We start from the raw sequence: 24,705 nt of genomic DNA, 5'->3' as shown, positions 1-24,705 counted from the left end.
TAGATAAAAAGAAAGAGAGAAAGAAAGAAAAGCAGAGAGAGAGAGAGAGAGATGTGTATATATATGTATATATTGTATATATATATATATATGTTCTTTATTTTATTCGGTTCTATCACTAGCAAACAGTGAATGAATAATATATTTAATCCATCATTTCAGTGAGGCACCAACTACTTCAGATTCATCAAAAGACACAAACGCTTAATATATATATATATATATATATATATATATATATATATATATATATATATATATATGTACTGACATATATATATATATATATATATATATATATATATATATATATATGTACTGACATATATATATATATATATATATATATATATATATATATATATATATATATATATATATATATGTACTGACATATATATATATATATGTACTGACATATATATATATATATATATATATATATATATATATATATGTACTGACATATATATATATATATGTACTGACATATATATATATATATATATACATATATATATATATATACATATATATACTGACATATATATATATATATACATATATATACTGACATATATACATATATATATATACTGACATATATATATTTACGCGCACACATATACACATATGTATACATAGAGAGAGAGAGAGAGTGAGAGACAGGGAAAGAGAGAAAGGGATAGATAGATAGCTATAGACGTTTTAAAGATAAGACCCTGAGAAACGTTAAAATGCTACACACTCACTGAGAAACACTATATATATATATATATATATATATATATATATATATATAAGCGCCACAGCACACTCCGGAGCGCACAAACACATAAGCATACACATATTAACACAGATGCGCTGAAGTATTGACACATTAGAAAACACGCACACATACACATACACGCTCTATCTCGACGACATCCACATACACACTGACACGTTAAGAACATTGTTTTATACGTCTACCTTCACACATACGCCGACACGAGCTCTAACACATAGCCACACACGCATGCACTCATACAATGACATACATACATACATACCATCACACTTACACACATAATCACACGGCCACACACTTCCACACACGCACATTCACACTTGAACCAATCCATTTACAACCAAACTAATACAGAACAACACATATGCACACACACATACACATACACATAAACACACACACACACACACACACACACACACACACACACACACACACACATACACATACACATAAACACACACACATACACATATACACACACACATACACATACACATAAACACACACACACACACACACACATAAACACACACACACACATACACACAATGGCTGCGGCTATTAGGCCCGCCTCGAGTGAACAATTAACGAAATCGTCGAAAAATAAGTGAGCGGAAAACTTAAAAATTACCAAAATCTGCAACCAGAGTCATACAAGGGCGGGAAAGTGTAGGGGGAGATTTTCATTCATCGTATACACACATACACATGCAAACACACACACACACACACACACACACACACACACACACACACACACACACACACACACACACACACACACACACACACACACACACACACACACACACACACACACACACACACACACACACACACACACACACACACACACACACACACGCACGCGCGCATACACACATGCACGCACGCACAAACACACACACACATACACTATGCATATACGTATATATATATATACATGTATGTATGTATGCATGTGTGTATGTGTGTTTGTGTGACACACACATGATACAGAGATATATACACTCAGGCACACTCATAGTCGCACACTAATTTCCTCACACACACACACACACACACACACACACACACATATGTATATATATATATGTATATATATATATATATATATATACATACATACAAGGAAAGAGAGAGGGAATGAGAGACGCAGTCACAGTGACACATCTACACATACACTGATACACACACAGACGTACACACGTACACACACACACATACGCTAATTCCCTCACTCTCTTCCTTACCCACTGCCTCTCTTCCTCTCTTTCCTCTTCTGCCTTCTTCCTTTCATAAACACATACAACTCAACAGAGGCGATGTTCAATGCATCCACCACGCCAATGGTGAATTAATAGAGCTGTTTTCCTATCTTCTTCAATGAACTGTAATATGATGGACGCCTCGGGCAAAATCAACAAAATTCGATCACTTCTATTTTTCCTGCGACCGAACTAAGCTGTGGTTGGGGTAGATAGCAACTTCAGTATTTTCTGTGTTCGGGTATATGCATACAGACACACACACTTGCATACAGACACACACACATATACACACACTCACGCGCACACACATGCACAGTCACATACACACACACATATATATATATACATAAATACATACATTCATATATGTATGTATGTATTTGTGTGTGTGTATGTATATATGTATACGTCATCGCGTCTGATTGTCTCTGTGTGTTTGTATAGGTGTATTTGCACTGAATGGACAAGGACGCCATCTTTGACTATACGAGAGATTTCGTGTCGTTATGCTGGGACTCAAACCAAGTCGGTAATGTAAGTTCGATTTTCAGTCCCGCCCCGTCCATTCACCTCTCGTATATACAGTGTGCGACAGAAAAACCAGCTATGGAAACATATTTCAAGAATTGTGAACTTGGAGGGGGATGTCTTTTCCTCTTCACACTGTACAATTTCAAAAGTTAGGTGAGAACTTCAGACTCATTAACCTGTAAGAGAAATAAGTTCCTTCTCACTGATTTTGCCCTTTGACACAATGCACGAGACGCAATATTTAAAGACGAACTCTACAAGGATGACAGGATCTTTGGCCTACACAAGAAACTCAGCTTCCCTCCCACTAGACAAATCTAACTCAATTTACATTGCAATCGAAATTTCAATGCGCATGTTTTAAAAACGTGTCGGTTACAAAGTCTCGTGTCACACGTCCCATTGTGGGATATGCACTTCGAAATGCTCTCCTTCACATTACCCAATACCACAGCGTTATTCTCTCCTATCAGCGTCCCATCAAGTTACCTAACATATTTTTTCTCCTTTATTTTTCACTCATATTTCTCTCTTTCTCATCTATTACTCCAATATTTCTTCAAAGTCTACGTTTTCTTCTCTTTCCTGCGTTGTTCTACTGCATTAATGTCTTGTATGGTTTTGCTTTGATTCTAATTTGGCCGTAAAAACTCGTGTTTTTGTTTTTCTTTTTTTCTTGTCCTTCTTGCTAAGAAACCTTGTATTTTTTCACGTTCTGTTTTTGTTCCCACTTTATCGATCCTTAACAACTATATTGGTTTTTGGTTCCACTGCATCGGAGCGATTATTGAAATCACGAAGATCCTCAGAAAGACATAACGTTTTCTCATCGGTTTTTCCAGCTATATATTTTCTACGGCTTTTTTTACCACTTGCTGGGAAAGACATCCAAGGACCAAGGATGGAGTCGAGCAGCCAACGATGCCTAATTGAAGCTACCATCGATGGTCTCTCAGTAGCCACCAAATAAGACTCATATGGAGGCAAAACATCACTAGAAGCAAACTATTCCCATATCATATGCAGCCATTGACAATATATGAGGTTTCAATCAGAGGGCTAGATGTCGTGGAGAGGATAAAAGGCATAGTTATTCCAATCCGGAATTGGCTGTAGATTGGTGGTTCTCAACCATTTTTTGAGGACCCTCTTTAGATTCCTCTTTTATTCCACAGGGCCCCCATAGCCTTTCGATATTTAAAAATACGGTAAAACTTATATAAACATGGAGTACAGTCGGTTTCCGATCGGTTTCCGGTCATTTCCATCTCTGAGCTTCAACGGATTTTTATAGCTGATTGCGCAGAAAAGTGAGTTCCGAGTTGTACAATACTTTATCCACTCAAAACAAATTGATGCACAAGAAATTCTGGAGACCTCGGAACATTTGTATGGACTTACTGTGTTTAGGAAACGGTCTTACTCGGTCGCGAGTGGACTTCCACAATCACACACACACACACACACACTCACGTGTACATACGGAAGACGTTTGTGCATCCACGTTGGTGTTTCCTGGTGGAACTCAGACCTAAATAGTGTCATGATATTTTAAATTAGCCAAAAGGTACTTTCTCTCTTTCTCTCTCTCTCTCTCTGAAATTATATTTACTTAGCTGTTTGACAAACAGTTACCAATGAAAATCACTACAAAATCACCTTTTAAAGTGGTGCTCCAGCATGACAGCCGCACCAGTGATCGAAACAAATGCAAGAATAAAGCAGCAATAATAGCTACTACAGCAGCGGCAGTGGTAGCAGTAGTAATAGTAGTAGTAGTGGTGGTGGTGGTATTTGTTGTAACAACAGCAGCACCAGCAACACTAGTAGTAGTAGTAACTATTTCTCTTCTTTCTCTGTTTGTCTATCTATCGATTTCCCCTCTGTCACTCTCCCTCTCTCTCTGCCTTACCTCCTCTCTCTGTCTCTCTTTTCTCTCTTTTCTCTCTCCTTCTCTCTCCTTCTCTCTCCTTCTCTCTCCTTCTCTCTCCTTCTCTCTCCTCTCTCTCCTCTCCCTCCCCTCTCTCTCCTCTCCCTCCCCTCTCTCTCTCCTCTCCCTCTTCCTCTCTTTACCTCTCTGTCTCTGCTCTCTCTCTTTCTCTCCCCCTCTCTCTCTCTTATCTCTCTCCCCACTCTCCCCTATCTCTCTCCCCCCTCCCTTGCTCTCTCTCTATATATATATACATATACATCTATATCACTGAACCAAGCTGATTTCTATTTCCCTCTCTGTCTCTCCTCTCTCTCCTCTCTCTCTCTCTCCCTCTCTCTCTCTTCTCTCTCTCCCCACTCTCCCCTATCTCCCCCATCTCTCCCCTCTCTCTCTCCCCGTCTCCCTCCCTCCCTCCCTCCCTCCCTCTCTCTATATATACATATACATCTATATCATTGAACCAAGCTGATCTCGTTGACATGAAATCGTTCAGTCAGAAAATTGTATTCATCAGTTACAATATCGAAACTCATATTAAGGAGCAATTACGGAGGCAGATAGGCAATTATTACCCCGTTGAAAGGTGGTAATTGCTCTCTTTAGCTACAACTACATCTGCTAGCAATTTCCCCCCTTCTTCTTCTTGTTATTGTTGTTGTTGTTGTTATCATTATTATTATTCATTCATGTTCCTTGTCGCCAACGCAGCTGAATGACCCGCCGCCTCCCCCCTTTCCTCCTCTTATTCTTTAAATATACATACATGCATACATATGTATGTATATACATATGCATGCATATATATATATGTATATATATATATATATATGTATATATATATATATGTATGTGGGTGTATACACATAGTCATGTAATGCATATACATATACTCATATACACAAACACAAACACATTGCATATATATACATATATATGTATGTGTGTGTGTGTGTATGCATGTATGTATATATATGTATATATAAATATATATGCATGTATATATATATATATATATATATATATATATTTATGAGCGTGTGTGTGTGTGTGTGTAAATGCATGTTCATGCATGATATATATATATGTGTGTGTGTGTCTATATATATATGTGTGTGTGTTTGCATATATATATATATATATATATCATTGTATGTATGCATACGCACATATATTCATGAACATGCATATATATCACACATTTGGTCTTACACCGTCTCATCACCCCCTCTTCTCCTCTCCCCATCCTTCCCTCGCACTCTTTCACTCTCACTCTCTCTCTCTCTCTCTCTCTCTCTCTCTCGCTCATTCAATCAGTCTCTTTCACTCTCCTCTCTATCTTTTATTTCTGTCCAACTCCATCTCGATGAGTCGGACCTTTTTCTTTTTATTGAGTTAGCTCAGAAGACTGAAGGCTTCCTAAACTAAGACAACCAGAAAGAAATCCTGCTGGGAAGGGCACTGTTGATGCCGGTCTCAATGGCGGTCGACGGTAAATAACGAACAAGACGACGTGTGTTCGGTGACCAACCGACTGTGCGAAACCTTCGCCCAAGGTACTGCAACGACTGTTTGTGCCGCTTAAATAAGTGCGCGGGCACACACACACATGCACATACGCACACACCCATACACATGCACGAACGCACATACACACACACTCACACACAGAAACGCATCCACATACATACACACACACATGCACACGAAGTAACACGCACATACACAAACACACGCACGCACTCGCACACACAAACAAACTCTCACACACAAACACACGCATATATATATATATATATATATATAGAGAGAGAGAGAGAGAGAGAGAGAGAGAGAGAGAGAGAAAGAGATGGACGCAGGCGTGGCTGTGTGGTAAGAAGTTTGCTTCTCAACCACATGGTTTCGAGTTCCCTCCCACTGCGTGGAACCTTAGGCAAGTGTCTTCAACTATAGCCTACTTTCTTGTACAGTTGTGAGTGTATTTGGTAGACGGAAACTGAAAGAAGCCCGTCATATATGTGCCTCTGTTATTTTGTTTGTGTTTGTCTCTCACTACTGCTTAACAACTGGTGTTGGTGGGTTTACGTCCCTTTTACTTAGCTGTTTATTGAAAGAGACCAGGCTTAAGAAAAAAGTAAGGACGGGGATCGATTCGTACACTTTTACACTTTGTGTATCCTGTGGTAGCTTATTAAGTCAAATTTGGCGTAAAAACTTTGGTTACAGAGGGGTCATGAAACAGCCGCATCTGGACCCGGTGGGAAGTTTAGCTTTCCGTGCAACCCTACTTATTATTTTTTATTATTTCTCGGATCATTTCCAATTTTGCGTTCTATACTTCAGAGTACACAGCGCTACGCTACAGTGGGAGATCTTAAGCAAAATGTTCCCAACGGGACTGCTCTAAGTTCCACATTTTCCTCGATCATCTTGGGCGTGTCTGTGTGACTCCTCTTTTGTACGCAACGTGATGGAGAGCTAACTGAGGGTCACCGAAAAAGATCTATTTCGAGTTTTCTTTACGGGAGCCGAAAGTGTCCATGTTGCCGAACCAGAAAATAAAATGAAATTCAACTGCGGCTCTGATGAAGATTATTTCAGCTTTTCGTATCCAATCCAAAGCGTTCCAAATGCTTTACTAATCCTGATTTCTGTATTACTGTTGGGCTTCAAGTTAATCTTCCGAGATTCATGTAGTTTCTCTTTTATCTTTTGCTTGTTTCAGTCATTGGATTGTGACCATGCTGGAGCAGCGCATTAAAGAATTTCAGTCGAACGAATAATTGTGACCAGGCTGTCGTTCCTCGTAAACGATCTGCAGGGTAACCTATTTACAGCTGGGTGAACTGGAGCAATGCACCGCTTGTCTTCAGGTCGAAACCACGACCTCGCGATCGTGAGTGCGAAATCCTGGCCACTACACCACAGGCCTTCACATACGCGTTTAATCTTATATATATTCTTTTCTACTCTAGGCACAAGGCCTGAAATTTTTAGGGGAGGGAGCGAATCGATTAGATCGACCCCAGTACGCAATTGGTACTTAATTTATCGACCCCGAAAGGATGAAAAGCAAAGTCGACCTCAGCGGAATTTGAACTCAGAACGTATTTCTTATTTATATATTCTTTTGTTCTTTTACTTGTTTCAGTCATTAGACTGTGGCCATGCTGGAATTCCGCCTTGATGAATTTTAGTCGTATGAATCGACCCCAGGACTTATTTTTAAAACTAGTGCTTATTTAATCGGTCTTATTTGCAGAACACTAAGTTACAAGGGCCGTAAACACACCAACACAGTTGCCATGTGATAGGTATGGACAGTGACTATGAATATTATCCAACCATCATGTTCCTGGTCTACCCCAAGGTCTCCTGTCGTTTAGTTCGGCTTCAAGAATCCGTCTTGCGATTCTTTCCTGCAACACCATAATCTCATGTCTGTTATACCGAAGTTGTGACATCTCTATGCTGAGACATAGCGGATCGATCTGTAGATACTCCCAGATCTCCGTGCTCAACACTCTGTTTAGTATCGTTATTCCAGAGATCCATCACAGGAACCCATCAGTCACTTGTACTCAGCTTTGATCGACCTGGAGCGAAAGTAGACGATACTTTCCCAAGGTGCCACGCAGTGGGGTTGAACTAAGGACTGTGATTAACCTCTTCATTCTTATTTTTGCCCCACTTTTCTGTCTTCGTAGGATGGTTGTTGTAATATTTTCTGCCTTTTGTTCCCCCCCCCCCTTCGAAATCGATACCCGCAGACGCAATCACACAATTTTTTTCTTTTTATCTTTTACCTTTTCCTTGTTGCAGTTATTGAACTCTGGCCATATTGGGGCACCGCCTTGAAGTGGGATGTTTTTTCGCTGAGTAAAGTGAACCCAATGCTTATCTTTTAAGTTTCATACTTATTCTTTCGGATGTGTTCAGCCGAACCGCTAAGTTGGGAGGATGTAAACAGACCAACACCGGTTTTCAAATGGTGAGGATGGCAACAACAGGCACAAATACACACACACACACACACACACACACATACACATATACGGACACACACAAATATATATATATATATATATATATATATATATATATATATATATATATATATATATATATATATATATATATATATATGTATGTGTGTGTGTGTGTGTATGATTGACCGTTGACTGAACACTATTCAATTTTTTTTCTCCGTGTTTTTCTCCTTGTCTCCGTATTCTTTCTGTTGAAGAGCGTAGCTCGAAACGTCAAAGACTTTCCGTATTCCCGAGCGTCATACTAATATATACTTTTGTTATTTACACCACCTGTCCTCGTCTGTTGTTATTATTTGTATATTCTCCCATATATATATATATATATATATATATATATATATATATATATATATGATAAGCTTCTTTAAGTTTCCGTCTTGGGGACATAGTAGAAGAGATTTGACGAAGTCACCGCATAGTGGGACTAAAGTAAAGACGATGTTGGTGCGAACCGAGCTTCTTAACTACGCAGCCACCCCTGCGCTGTTGAAATTTATTTTCTTTATGGACGGATTATTTTACTCAATATTTCCTCAGTTCACGCTACCTTTGGCACCAAATAATGTATCTATGATGTTCTGAGATGGTCTACTGGCTTTTTTTTTTATAGACAAGGAATTATCTCCCTTGTCGGACATTATTAACAGTGCATTACAAGAACTGCGGGATGCAAATGGCGGTCTGCTGGAATTCGTTGGGTAGCAATCTCTGCTGTGAGTTCCCATGTGGTACGACAGAACTCTAACATCAATACGCGACGTTCATTCTGAAATCCGTTCGTCTACGAAAGATTAAACCCGGATAGCAGTCTAGTATGACATTACTCTTTGAAGTGAATCCGCTCCTAGCAGCTAAGAAGGCATTCCAGTATTAATCGGCAAATAATCGCCTACAGTCAACATCTTGTTCTTCCTCGTATCTTTGTTTTTCTTTATCGATCTCCAGGTTAAGATTGCTATGCAACAAGTATGAAACATGTCGTTTACCAGATCGATAAAAGTTACGACATAATTTTCTTTTCGTATTCGTACAAGTCTTTCAACCTTTTGACTCCGTGAATTCATTTGTGCACCATTCTTGCTGATAACGTCTGTTACCTACCAAGGGTTTCCTTAAATTAATACAAGCGATTGTTCTGTTGTCATACAAAGAAAACAACCAAATGCTAAATAACAAACATACACCAGCCCATCATTGATGCTGGCACTGTGAGGGGTCCACGCCCCAAAATACTTATCATGCACTTTATGCAGTCGACTTAGTCCAATGTGGTTATCATAATTGAGTAAATGTCTCTGGGAGCACGTGGCTCACTGGTAAGGGTGTCTTATTCGCGATTGCAAGACCGTGGGTTCGATTTTTTCACCAGATTGTACGTTGTATTCTTGAACAAAATACCTCATTTATCTTGCTCTGCCATCATTTGTGCCAGCACCTGTCGTGTGGCACACTTGTTCACCTATACATGCAACGTCGGTTTGATGGAGAGGGTGGGCTTAATGTACGGCACAAAACGTTGTCACTAGAAAGAAGGCATCTGTGCCGGTCGTTCGGCAAGAAATTGTGGAATCCCCTTTTTCTTGAACTCGAGAGACAACGAGCTAAACTTCCCAGATATTACTAGCCGAAGCACAACACAATACACTGTGATCCTCTTTACTTGAAATCTTGAATTTAACTGTGAAATATTCCCTGCATATGGCGTAGTGGTTAAGAGCGCGGGCTACTAACCCCAAGATTCCGAGTTCGATTCCAGGCAGTGAGCTGAGTAATTAATAATAATAATAGTAAAATAACATCGAAAAATACTTTAGGAATGAGAATCCAGGCTCGAAATTTCCCCAAGACACCTGAAGAAGGCTTGAGGATATATCAACCGAAACGTTGTGTGAACAACAAACAAGATGTTCAAATATCCGTTGGATGTAAATAATATACATAATTCCTCATCTCTTAAATATAGAACTGTATTCTATAAGATGTCCTAGCGTACACTCCATAGGAAATGTATCTCTCATTTCCTTAACGCCACAGAAAACAGGAATAAATACTTTATCGTTGGTTTGTGAATTATATTACAAATTTTGGAGAATTCTATAATTGATGGACCATTACTCAGAGCCGTCTTAGCAACATTATAGACCCCTGAAGAAACCAATGCACTGACCTCTTTGACATTTATTTAATGACAGCAAGGCGGTGAGCTGGCAGAATCGTTAGCATGCCGGGCAAAATGTTTAGCGGTCTTTCGCTCGTCTACGTTCTGAGGTCAAATTCCACGGAGGTCTACTTTGCCTTTCATCCTTTCAGGGTCGTTAAATTAAGTACCAGTGAAACACTGAGGTCGATGTAATCAGTTATCCACCTCCGCCAAAATCGCTGCCCTTGTGGCAAAATTTGAAACCATTTATTTAATAACAGCAAATTGCAAAATAATACATTGATCATAATTGGGCCTTTGTAAGATTCACGGTCACTAAATCCTGCAGTAGTCAAGGACATTGAAGGGCCTTCAAATGCTACGGAAACTGAAAAGCTTGTAAAGACCATGGGCACTGAAGAATCACTGTCACTGAAAATCTAGCAAGGGTCGAGATCTTTGAAGAGATTGAAAGGACATGGTCGACAAAAATTTGTAAAAACTTAAGGCGTTACCACCTTTTCGGGATTATCTCGGGATAAAAGCTTATGGCAAAGATAAGACTGAAAACATAAACCACAAAATCTGAAACTCAAATAATGTTTACAACATTAAACAAAACAAAAAAACAAACGAATTGAAAACGTTTTTTGTTGTTTTTTTTTTAAATATTTATTAATGCTCTCCGTCTTTACATTCAATTCGATTCTAAACCAATGTTGCAATGTCTCTATTGAGCATTCGTTTAGAATCGTGTACATCTAAACCATGTCAATCAGGACATGTTGTTTTAAAAGGTGACACGCATCAGCATCATCATCATCACAACAACAGGACAAATCTAAGTTTTTTGTTGTTTTTATTTTTTTAAAGACCATATATGGATACAGTAGGGGTGGGGGATAGAGTGGAAGGGATTTTTTTTTTCATTAAATTAGAGTTTATAATCATTAAGTTTTAGCGTTATATAATTAATGTATTATATATATATATTATTTTTATTTAATTGTCTTTTTTAGTATTATAAATTTTCGATTTTTCATTTTATTTTATTTTATTTTTTAATTTTTTTTCTTTTTTTTTTGCTTTTCTTATCTCAATTCCAATAGACACACAAGGCCGATTGTTCAAAAGAAAAGGTGAAAAGCCGATAAACTGAATCGAATACCCAGTATATATTACAGGTATTTATAATCTTTATCGAATACCACCCCATGGTTTGAAAGGCAATGTTGAAACACCCCCACCCACCCAGGGGGAGATTTGAACTCAGAACGTAGGGCTACGGAATTAAATACTGTAAAATGAATTCAGTCAAACACTAAGCCATTTGAATCAACTCAGACACCGCTCTTACCAACATCAATATTCTTTTTATTTATATTTTCCTTTTTTTTTTTGTATTTTTTCTTTTGTTTTCATGTTAATGTATTTTTGTTTTTTTCTTTTTTTTTGTTTTGTTTTTAAACTTAGATTCAAGGCCAATAGAGTTTAATATCGATTCAACGATTGATTGTACGTCTTGCCAACCAGTGTATTACTGGTATTTATATATCATTGAATAAAAGGCAAAGATAACAACGCCATCACCACACAATCACCTTCGACGACCTCCAACTATCACCACCGCCACCACCACTTCTACCATCAACACTGCCGGTGGCATTCCAGTTTATTTATTTATTTACTTCGGAATCAGAAGGTGAGAAGCAGAGTTCGAAACTGAACTACATAGATGTAAGACACGTAGTCCGGTGCTTTACAGCTTCTGGAATTGTTTTTTTTTTTTACCATTTTCTTTTTGTATTTTACTTATTACTTCAATACTCAACATATTTCCTCAATCAATCCAACATTTATTTTTCTGAGGGATAAAAAAGAAACATTTCTCATATGTGTGTGTGTATGTATGTATATATATTTATATATATATACACACACGTGTATATAGATATGTATGTACATATATAGATATATTATACGTATATATATATATTTCCCAATATTTAACAAAACTAATTATTTGGTCATGATAATTTGGTAATGGAACTTTTTTTTCTAAGTTCAACCAATAAAATAATGGGTCCGGTTATTTTTTATTTTTTCTTGAAACAGCTCTTTCGTTTTTCATTTCGTCTAGTCGCATTATTTTCGTGTCTTCAATTTTTTAAGACAACGCTTACTTGCTCCGTCAAATATATATATATATATACGTATGTGTATAGATACACGCAAGCACACACACACACACTCATATATATATATATGTATATACACGTGCATATGCGCATTATCTCCACGAGTGTGTATATACGTATACACGTGTGTATATACGTATACACACGCTCACTCGTATATATGATTTCATTTATGAGATCGCCATATTATTTACGTATTCTTTGTGGACAATCTATCACGTGACGATGTGATGGTGTTGTGTTTAATCTTTATTTTCGTATTGTTTTTGTATACTCCGAGTCTGTATATTGGTGTGTCGGTAAAGTTTATAGGCACATACACGTACACACACATATATATATATGTCATATATATACAAGGTTGTATATGTCTGTCCTTCATTCTGAGTTATCCTGTGTGGGTATAAAAAGTGATATACATACATGTGTATATATATATACACATATGTATATATATATATATGTACATTTTTGTGTCTATATGTGTGTATATGCGTGTATGTTTATGCCTCTACGTATGATTATATATTACATATTAAATAATACGCACGCACGCACCTGAAGATATATACATACGTATATATATATATATATATATACATAGAATAACAGATATACGAAACAGATAGAAACGCACGCATGCACACACATATATACACACACACACACACGCAAGGCATTATAAGCTATTTTGTTATATTGTGCATTATTTCTGAACTACTTTCTTTGTTATTTTATTGTACGTAAAATTTCTTTTTCGAACTGTTTTTATTGGGGCTTTTTTTTTTTAATATATCTGTTTTTATAACCTCTTAAGAAATCAATTTTGGAAACCTAAGGATAATTTTAAAACTTTATATTCTAGGAGTTTAAAAGGTAATGGACTAAAAGGAGAGGTGTAGAGACAAGCAACGGGATTAAGTTGGTATTGTAATTAAATAAGTAGAGTTCCTTCTCCAAGACTTAAAAACTGGAATTGTTTTCTAGAAATAATAGGTAAATATATAAAATTATTTTCAATGTTATTTCTTTCTACTATAAGTACAAGGCCTGACATTTTGTGGGGGGGTGCTAATCGATCCCTGTGCTTAACTGGCACTTAATTTATCGACCTCGAAAGGATGAAATGCAAAGTTGCTCTCTGTGGAATTTGAACTCAGAACTTAAAGTCAGATGAAATGCCGCTAAACGTGTTTGTCTGGCACGCTAAAGATTCTGCCAGCTCGCCGACTTAATCTTTTCTACTAAGACCACAAGGCCCTTGAAATTGGAGAGGAGGGGGGGATTAGTCGGTAACATCGACCCCAGTGTTTCACTGGTATTTAAATTTTCGACCCCGAAAGGCTGAAAGGCAAAGTCGACCTCAGCGGAATGTGAACTCAGAACGTAGCGGCAGACGAAATATCACGAAGCGTTTTCCAAAATGTCTCCGGCATTGTCGACGTTCCTGTGCACCTTACATGGAATTTCCTTTGGTCGTGGGGCTCCAGATTTCATCCAATCTGTCTTGTCTATATGTACATTGAACGTTGCATTTTCCTTTTACTTTTATGGTAGTAGATCAGCGTTGTAAGTTTGAATCCATGGAGAGCCATGTTGCATTTGTGTCTCTATGAATATGTAGGTGTATGTGTATTATCAAATACTTTATATCACTGCATGATAACGTTTAGGTGCGCGCGCGCGCGTGTTGGGCGTGAATGTGCTTTCTAAAGATTCGTAGTGATTTCATCATCATCGTCGTCGTTGTAGTCTTCATCATCATCTTCGCATCCACTTTTCCATGCTAGCATGGGTCAGACACTGTTTATTGAGGCAGATTTTTCTATGGTTAAACGTTGAAGAGGCGCCACACATACACATACATAAGCACATATGTATATATATAGATAGATATACACACATACATGTATATATATATATATATAACATCCAGACACATTCATTCAATGCACATCAACCACACAGCAAATAACTGTACAAATAATTCATATTCTGATGACGGAAATAAATCCAAAACATTTCCTTATGAAAATAGCTCGCCAACAAACAGGAAGCACTGAGCCATTCTTTGCAATTTTAGAGAATAATATATCTTAAGTTTTGCAGGATAATTAGCAAGCAACCCACATAAATTATCGCACATATACATACATACAATGATCCTCATGCGTGACGTTAGTTAACTGCAAAAAATGAATGGTCACCGAGTGGATTCTACCTGTAACTGAAAGATCCAATTTTGTCGCGCTGATTCCATCGGCAAATTACGTTAAGGGTCGACGTATCTTTGGAATACTCAATCACACATATTCTGATTCAATGAGTCCAATAATTCAGTTCTTCAGAAATTGAATAGTCTTTGCTGGTATTTCTGACCAAAATCCATTTATTTACACACACATGAATACACCTTCTCTCTCTCTCTCTCGTACACACACATGGTGAGTGTGTCAGTAATTCCTGGCTTTAATCCTGGAACTGCGGCCATGCTGGAGAACAGCTTTCAAGGATGTCTTACTATATCGATCCTTATAATTATTTTAGTCTCGTTACTTTCAGATACCAAAATACTGCCCAGTGTATGTAAGAAGTAAGAAATTTACGTTGATGACGGCACCAGACCAGTAAGTTTGCCTCTGTCTTTTGGGGGGAGGGGTAGAAAACACAGTCTGTGTCCGGAGAAAGTACTTATCATAACAAACCAGATCACACGCAAACACGCACACTCATATATTCACATAAATGGATAAACACACACACACACATATATAATGTGTTAATAGAGATAGATAAACAGACAGATAGAGGTATAGTTTACTGCCAAACAGTCAATTTACCTTTTATAAAAGACAAAATATAATTTAACAAACAGAACATCCACGTATAATGGAAACGATTTTGATATTTGACTGAAATGCAGCTTCGTGGGAATGCTATTAATGTTTGCAATACTTATAAACTATTATTCTGTTCAATTCTGATCAGAACCGAAGAAGGATGACAACTCTATTACTCTATCTTGAAGTTGCGAGTTATACTGTTTCGTTTTGGTTTTTATTATTATGCACGAAATGAATAATGAAGATATAACAGTACCGCTGTTACGCATGTATGGATACTTGCATATACGTATGTATATATTGTATATTCATAGGAGAATACATATGTGCATATATACATATAGATGCGTATATGTATACACACGTATATATATATATATGTTCATAAACATACATGAATGTATATCTCTCTGTGTGTATGTATTTGTGTTTATGTATCGTTTGAAGAAGTTGTATTGAGCGAAACATGGCCATTTGTAAAGAATCGCTTCAATTTAATGTAATATACGTGTGTTTAAATACACCAGTCACTATATATGTATACCACTCAAGTATGCATGTGATGTGTGTAAGTTAAACTTGTGTTACAAAGTAACTTGTGAACTTAATGTACCCCTATCTGGAAGGGCACTGGCAGCAAGAGCTTCCGAATGTTCTCTAGCACGCCGACGAAGCTCGGCTACACTCGTAGTTCTCTGTTCATGCGCAGCAAACACACTAGGGCCTGCTGAGTTTCTCGGTGTACAGCAAGCACACAGCGGTAGACAACCTGCAATGAAAAATATAACAAAATTAAACGAAGACATAGAAATGTCTATACGTGGGGTATTGTTTTATGCTTGTAAAAAAGATAAAATGGTGATAGTTTATGAAGCCTGACAATCAAGTATCTCTGTGATCACTTGATTGTTTACAAACCTCCGCAAAATAATAGGTAACTATCTTAAAAAGAGGAAGGACAATTTTGGTAGTATTAAACAGAATTAACAGGATCTTATAGCTTAAAATCTCAGCTGAATGAATGCTATCATGGAGTTCTAGAACAGCCAAAATACGAGAACCAACCAACAAAAAATGTGAAATGACAACAAAAGAGTCAAGTGTAGAAGAAGATGATGACCCAGGAGGAAGTTTCTAAACGTTGGCTTTCATTGCTGAAAATAGCAGCTAAATAGATTTCAGTTTAAATGGAAGACTCATGGAGAAATCTGTGTGGCATATACCTGCAAAGAGACAGGATGGCTACTGAAGGAAGGTCTTTAATCATAGCCTAGTACAATCGCAACAGACTTGCAATTAAAGAAGCGATAATAGAGAAATGTTACCAACGAAAAATATAAAACATACATAAAGATTGCCAACTAAAAGAGGCACGAAAACGTCAGGAATGTAACTGGACAAAATCGGAGAATACATACCTTTGAGAGCAGGATGTGAGGGCAACTGATGGAAAAACTGTCGTGGAGCCATGAAGTTCTCGAAGCAGGATTTGTAGACATTCCTGTTTAATGAAGAATTACAAAAGTGAGAAAATTAATAGGAATATGCTCAATATACACAACTGCACATATATATTTTACTTGTTGCAGTCATTAGGCTGCGGTCTTCCTGGGGCACCGATTTGATGGGGTTTTAGTCACATAAAAACGTCCTCAGTGGTTTTGGATCGAGGGATTTTTTTATAGCAAGTGGTATTTAAATACACTTTTGAATTTGAATTTAGTTTATATATATATATATATATATATATATAGTTGGAATTTACAAAAAAAAAAACAAAGACAGGTGTATAAACAACAAACAGGTGTATTAGTTTTACACTCGGGAAGGTGAAAAAGCTTTTGCGTTTCGAGCCTACGCTCTTCAACAGAAAGGAACACGAGAAAATAAACAGAGAGAATAAAAGAAAAGCTTATTAGTTGAGGTTCTTTATATAACAAACACATTAAATAAACGATATATGTGAGTGTGTGTGTACATGCAATGTGTATGTATGTACATATATGTGTGTGTGTGTGTGTATGCATATACATATGTGAGTATTTATGTATATATATGTGTATATATGAATGCATATATATATATCTATGTGCATGTGCCCATTTCTATGTACACACACTTGACATTAACTATGGCATTCTCAACTTTCAAATATAAAAAATAACATACGACGTTCTTTCAGCGCCATGTTGCTTACCCATCTAAAAACGAGAAGAATGGTCTCGACGTCTGTCCCACGGCACCAAGATCTGTGAACATTGATTGTATCATGGGTGGAAAACCTGTGGATCCAGTTCCGGCTGTGGTAGCTAAAGATTTGTCTCCGAATAACTGTTGATAAGTAGAAGCTTGAGTTGTGTTAGCACGTACGGTCATTTCTGCTGCAGGTCGTGCACTCCCGACCAAAGTTCCGGCACCAATTTTACCGACTGCAAGACGGCTGGCTTCTGTTTTCACCAATTCCGAATCGTGTGCTGGTGACTGACTTGGAGAACGGTCCGAATCTAATGTGTTGGTGTTGGTGTTGGTATTGGTATTGGGAACAGTCAGAGCAGCGGAGTTAGTTGTGTTGACGGTTATTGCTGACGGAAGCCCACTTTTCTCTGAAGATGTCAGAAGGTGTGAGGCTGCGGACGACGAAGAGGAAGAGGATGAAGAGGAAGTAGATGAAGAAGACGATGATAGAGAAGAGGAAGAGGATGACGAAGACGAAGATGACAAATTAAAAGTGTTATAGTTGTTGCTATTACTTGTGCTGTTGTTGTTATTATTAGTAGTAGTATTATTAGTAGTATTATTATTAGTATTGTTGTTATGAGTACTGTTGTTGCTGTTGTTGTTGCTACTGTTAGAAGTGTTATTGTTTATATTATTATTATTAGTATTACTACTACTATTGTTGTTTTCAGTACTATTGTTGTTATTGTTGCTGACTCCGGTTGTAGAAAATTTCTTGCATTCGTGGTATTCCTGAATATATTTTTCGGCAATGGCACTGGCCGTTAGTGCGGCACCGCTATAGCCAGACATGACATGCGCAGCTGTCACTTCCTCAATGACCGCATCAACATTCAAAGGCGAATTTTGGCGCCGAATCGCAACGGAATTCTTTAAAGCCACACTCAGTTCTTTAGCGTTGCTACTGTTGTTGGTGGTGCTGTTGTTGGTGTTGTGGGATTTGCTGTTGTTGCTGCTGGTGCTGTTGTGGGTTTTGCCGTTGCTGCTGGTGCTGCTAGTACTGCTGCTGCTGTTGCCCCCGTTGTTGTTGTGTTGAAGAATGAGAGCCTCGCTTTCGTAGGAAGAATCATCGTCGTCGTCATCGCCATCATGCACCATAACCGAGGAAAACGAGGCTGCCGACACTTTTTCCGAATCGTTCATACTAAGAGGGTGAGCAGCAACGCCATCTATATCTACAGTCAACAGGGAGTCGTTCATTTCCTCTTTCAGCGTAATGCAATCTGATTGGTGCGGTTGATGTTGGTTGCTAGGAGAAAGATGGCGTTGGCGCTCCAGTTGTCGTGTTTCCGTTTCGTCATCGCTGTGTAGGTCCGCCATGGCAACATCGACTAGGGAATCCTTGTCCTTGGCGATCAAAACTTGACCATCTGGACTAAGATGCTCAACATTCCTCAGTGACTTTTGGTCTTCTTGTTGCTGTTGTTGTTGCAAATGTGCTTGTGTTGTTTGGTTAGGATGTTGTTGTTGTTGAGCAAACCGTTCACTTTTACGCCATTTTGCTCGACGGTTCTGAAACCATACCTAAAAAAGAAAGAAAACAAATAAACACAGTGAAAAAGAGAACCACGAGGAAATAAACTAAAACAAATTACTCAGGGACATCATCTGCAGGAAAACTAGATAGCTAGGTAGAGCAGTAATATATTAAATACAATAAACATTGATTACAAACTTTTGGTAAAGGGCCAGCAAGTGGGACTTAGCGGATTACATTGACTGCAGTTTCCATCCGATACTTGTTTTATCGACCTTGAAAGGATTAAAGATGAAGTCAACCTAGCTGTGATTTGAACTCAGAATGTAAAGACAGACGGAATGCCGTTAAGGATTTTGCCTGACATTATAAACAAATACTTATATGCAGAGAAATTACTTGTTGTTTATTTATGGTTAAGATTATGGTAAAAACTAAAAAGTTTCTGGCTTCGGGTAAAACAAAATGGAGGAGGAACGAGGAATTATGACTTTATTCAAAATATTCCCCTCTCAGATTCATACACTAATTGCAGCGGTCCTTCGGCTTTTCTGAGCCACAACGCGGAAGGCTGGGCTCCCAACCAGGCGTTTTACGATATCTTTAAAGACGAACTTTTCAGCATGCCCTCGTATAATTAGGTGGGAGCATAGCTATTCTTAGAACAAGAGCTGGAGAAAAACCGGAAGTATGTTACACACATGCGCACACAAACATATATTATACATGTGCAGGCTTGTAAATATATCTTCGTGTGTGTATATATATATATGTATGCTTGTACGTATTCTTGTATGTATATGTATTCATACCTGTACTCTAGCTTCTGTTAAGTTAATTCTCATGGCCAAGTCTTCTCGGGTGAAGACATCTGGATAATGTGTTTGTGCGAATGCTTTCTCTAATTCTTCCAGCTGAAACGAAATGGAAACAACAACAATAATAACAACAACTACAACAATAATAATAATAATAATCATAATAATAATAATAATCCTTTACATTAGAAGCACAAGGCCTCAAATTTAGGGGTAGGTATTAAGTCGATTACATCGATCCCACTGCGTAACTGGTACTAACTTTATCGACCCCGAAAGTCGACCCACGCGGCATTTGACCTCAGAACGTAAAGACAGACGAATACCGCTAAGCATTTCACCCGGTGTGCTAACGATTTTTATTTCTTTACTGCCTACAAGGGGTTACACACACAGGGAACAAACAAGGACAGAGAATTGGATTAGATCGATTATATCGACCCCAGTGCGTAACTGGCACTTATTTAATCGACTTCGAAAGGATGAAAGGTAAAGTCGACCTCGGCGGAATTTGAACTCAGAACTTAACGGCAGACGAAATACCGCTGAGCACTTCGCCCGACGTGCTAACGTTTCGGCCAGCTCGCTGCCTTTAATAATGATAATGTGTGCGTGTCTCTGAGTGTGTATACGGTTGTGTAAAAATGTGTGTGTGTGTGTGCAGTTCTTCTTGTCCTGTCTTTCAGTCTCTGTATCTCTCCCCTCTCTTTCTCTCTCTCTTTCACTTCCCTATCTATCTCCCCTCTCTTTCACTTCCCTATCTCTCTCTCTCCCTCTTTTTCACTCAAGATGACAAGGGAATGACCACAAGGAAAGAAAATAACCGCGCGATGCCATGTCGAAGCCGGGAATTTACATAGATTGGATTTGATGTCTCGCGTTGCTATAGAAACGTCAGTGTCACCACCGACATCATCGCCCACCGACATCATCGCCCACCGCCATCGTCGTCGCCGTCGTGTCATCATTCCCATCGTCTCTGTCCTCATCGTCGAGGTAGTTGACATCGACATCACAGTTGACATCATCATCATCATCATCACCAACTTCGCCGACGTTATCATCGGCGTTGATTTTGTCTTCGTTGTCATCATCATCACCACCACCACAACCATCATCATCATCATCGTCATTAATCATCATCGTCATCATCACTAGCATCCTCCAACGCTATCACCAATACCCACACAAACTCCCACGCTAATAACTGGTACCTATACGCACTTGATCGACCTACTAATCATAGCAGTTTGAATTTCCCTCCAATCATATCCAGACATCTTAAATGCGGAACGACAATTTAGACAATGTAATTCCTTAATATATTAAGACAGGGTGGTCAAGGCCAGCGCGCCTTTGATCACCACCACATCACCAACTGCCTCGCCATTACATCAGGTCCATGCAGAGTCACTCAACCTGCTAAAAATAGCTACCAAATCTCCTCCAAATTGTTCCGTTGTTGCTTTAAACTTGGACGTAAGAAGTAATGAAGTGGTCAGACGTTCCGCTGTAAATAAGATGGGATGGTCACGGCTGGAATGCCTTCGGTCATAGCCTTTGACGATGGTAATGCTGGTGACAACACTTGTGGTGTTGGCAGTGGTATGGAGGGGTGGTAATTATGTTTTTAGATATTCCTGGTGGTGGTGGCGGTGGTGATGGCAGTGGTTGGGAGAGTGACTGCTGTGGAATTGGTGTAGAGGTGGTATTGGTGTTGGAGATGATGTTAGTGATGACTATAGTGATGATGGTGGTGGTAGTGCTGCTGCTGCTGCTGCTGCTGCTGGTGACGGTGGTGTTGTTGATGACGATGGTGGCGGTAGTTGTGGAGATGACGATGGCGTTGGTGGTGGTGGTGGTGGTGGTGATTTGACTGAGGTTATTGGTAAAGTGTAGAGAAAGGGTAGAGGGATGGGTGAAGTGGTAGAGGGATGGGTGAAGTGGTAGTGGGGGTGGTGGGGGTGACTGTAATGTGACAGAGAAGGTGTTCGGGGTGGAGTAATATTGGAGGTGGGGGTGGTAGAGCTGCTGTAGATGTTTTTTTGCTGATACTGATGGTGTTGGTGGTGGGGGTTGTGGGGGTGGATGATGTTTGTGATGGTGGTGGTGGGAGGACAAGGGTGGTTATGAGGGTTGGTGTGGGAGGAGGGCGGGGAGCAGCGATTGAAGGTGAATGAGATAAACTGGGGAATGAATGAGTGAACGATAGAGATGAAGCGAGGCACAGAATGAGAGAGAGAAAGAGAGAGATAGAGAGAAAGAGAGAAAGAGAGAGAGACAGACAGACAGACAGAGAAAGACAGATAGAGGAAAGAAAGAAAGAAAGAAAGAAGCAAATAAACAAAGTGAAAGAAAGAAAGAAAGAAAGAAAGAAAGAAAAGAAGGAAAGAAAGAGGGACAACGAAGCGAAGCGGGAGAGATTTCGGCGACAAGTCAGAAATGGCCTTCCACTTTCGACAAATTCCCGGCATGCTCTGCCAATATCACGTGTCATATCCAATTTGGATGCGACTCATGCATTTTAGTGATTCGATTAGGGTTGGCCCTGGTCGCTAATTGCTTTTGCCTAGACGTCAGTTGGGTGGGGTGGGATGGGAGTGAAGGTGGCAGCGGCGGAGGCGGCGGAGGCGGAGGCGGAGGCGGAGGCGGAGGCGGAGGCGGAGGCGGCGGAGGGCACTGGACCTTTTTGCTCACCGTGATGTGTGCACAAGATCCAGGGGTAGAGAGACAGATCGTCACCCGCCTAATCTAGCCGACCTTTTAGCATAGTCGCGCACGACCGCACACTTACACACACATCCATGTATACACATATTCACGTACATTCACTCATATAAAACCTCCTTCAACACACACACACACACACACACACACACACACATAACCTGCGTGCGCATTTTATTCATAAGTTCAAAGCGAAAGAGATAACTCGAGAAACAGGGTTGTACAAAGCCACATGCGGTTGTACAGTCACGTATGCATCTACATGTGCTCATGTGTTTATACAAGCATGAATAAATAAGTTTCTGCGTGAACATAGGAAGTGTGTGTGAGTGTATATATATGCAGCTATGAGTATACGTATGTGCACATATACACATGTATGCATGTATATGTACGTATATATATATATATATATATATATGCATGTATGTATAGATACATAGATAGACATATAGACAGACAGACAGACAGAGAGAGATAGACAGATAGATAGACAGAGGGATAGATAGATAGACAGAGGGATAGATAGATAGATAGACAGAGGGATAGATAGATAGATAGATAGATAGGAAATTTGACTGGCGACTGTGGATGCTGTCACCTACAGTTGATTTCGGAGTAAAGGCGAGTGAGAAAGATGGGTTACTAAACACACACACACACACACATATGCGAGAAGGTACTGAAAAGTTTCTAGCTTTGGGTAAAAGAAAATACAAGAGGATAGGTTAATTATGATTTTATTCAACATATTCCCCTTCTCAGATTCACACACTTTTTGCAGGGATCCTTCAGTTTTTCTAAGCCCTGTAAAAGAACTCGGAAGGTTGGGCCTCCAACAAGGCCGTTCGCGATAGCCAAGAACTTTCCAGCCCTCCCTCGATCCCTCTCTTCCATCCATTCTCCCTTTGTCTCTTAAAATCTCATTCATCTTTGTATAACTTCCGTTTACTTATTATCTGCCACCAAGCCGAGATTTTGCATTCGTCCTGCATCCTTTGCATAAACTCCTCTCTGTATCTCTATTCTACGCTTTATGTCTCTTTCTCTCTCTTTCTCACCCTCCTGTTCTTTACATCAGTGGTTTCCAAAGTGAGGAGTACCGGCCCCGCCCCCACCCTGCAAGTGCTGGAAGATCCAGGAGGCGTTGAAGAGTAATGGGGTGACTAAAACGGGGCAATGGATGTAAAATACAACAAACAAAATAAAGGGTTAATTAGGGTAGGTTTTATTTGTGAAATACCTTTGTTTCGAATTATTTGCTGCAGAAAATGGTCAATGACTGTGATGGTGAGGGGGGGGGGGGACTCTAGGAATGTGGCCTGTAAAATTTTCCAGAAGTTTATCATTTAACTATATATGAGCATGTCTAGATATGTAACTATATGCATGAGAATACATACACAAAATAAAATCTAAAAATCTGGAGACATACATACATACATACATACAAAAATACCCTGATGTTGACATTGAAATTCCAATGAAGGAGCCTTGGATCTAGGTTAGAAACCGGTTCTTCATTGGCAAGAAATCTTGAAATAATGACATACATACATACATACATACATACATACATACATTGGAATCAGACACAAAAGTTGATGACGACAATGGTGTGAGTTGGAGAAGCTACTTTTCGAACGATATCGGTTTAAGATGGCGGGGTGTCTGTCGCGTGATCAAC

General features: G+C 39.0%; 1 protein-coding gene and 1 long non-coding RNA gene across 11 annotated transcripts in view; one reads left to right on the top strand and one right to left on the bottom strand.

The window, feature by feature from the left end:
* LOC128250807 (uncharacterized) overlaps nucleotides 1-22,124 on the top strand; it is a 66,971-nt gene extending 44,847 nt beyond the window's left edge. The window contains exons 2-6 of one of the 7 annotated variants that reach the window (XR_016238277.1): nucleotides 11,827-11,901; nucleotides 12,191-12,419; nucleotides 13,781-13,911; nucleotides 15,478-15,542; nucleotides 21,081-22,124. This is a non-coding gene — a long non-coding RNA (uncharacterized LOC128250807). Of the gene's footprint in view, nucleotides 1-11,826; nucleotides 11,902-12,190; nucleotides 12,455-13,780; nucleotides 13,912-15,477; nucleotides 15,543-17,940; nucleotides 18,075-21,080 lie in introns of those variants that run through there. The other 6 variants (XR_016238276.1, XR_016238279.1, XR_016238278.1 and 3 more) reach the window with 6 other exon arrangements.
* The window catches only part of LOC106879885 (uncharacterized), a 131,876-nt gene continuing 121,111 nt past the window's right edge, over nucleotides 13,941-24,705 (bottom strand). For all 4 annotated transcript variants that reach the window (XM_089341523.1, XM_089341524.1, XM_052976765.2 and 1 more), the window contains 4 exons: nucleotides 20,286-20,387; nucleotides 17,956-19,520; nucleotides 17,177-17,259; nucleotides 13,941-16,527 (listed from right to left, as the gene is read on the bottom strand). In XM_089341523.1, the coding sequence (XP_089197649.1) occupies nucleotides 16,343-16,527; nucleotides 17,177-17,259; nucleotides 17,956-19,520; nucleotides 20,286-20,318 (1,866 nt within the window). In that variant the 5' untranslated portion in view covers nucleotides 20,319-20,387 and the 3' untranslated portion in view covers nucleotides 13,941-16,342. The remainder of the gene's footprint in view (nucleotides 16,528-17,176; nucleotides 17,260-17,955; nucleotides 19,521-20,285; nucleotides 20,388-24,705) is intronic.

The sequence above is a fragment of the Octopus bimaculoides genome, chromosome 24 (assembly GCF_046866305.1).
Source record: "Octopus bimaculoides isolate indiv1 chromosome 24, ASM4686630v1, whole genome shotgun sequence".
Classification (NCBI taxonomy): Eukaryota; Metazoa; Mollusca; class Cephalopoda; order Octopoda; family Octopodidae; genus Octopus; species Octopus bimaculoides.
Note: the sequence above shows the minus strand (reverse complement) of the source record. Positions and strands in the feature narration are given on the sequence as shown.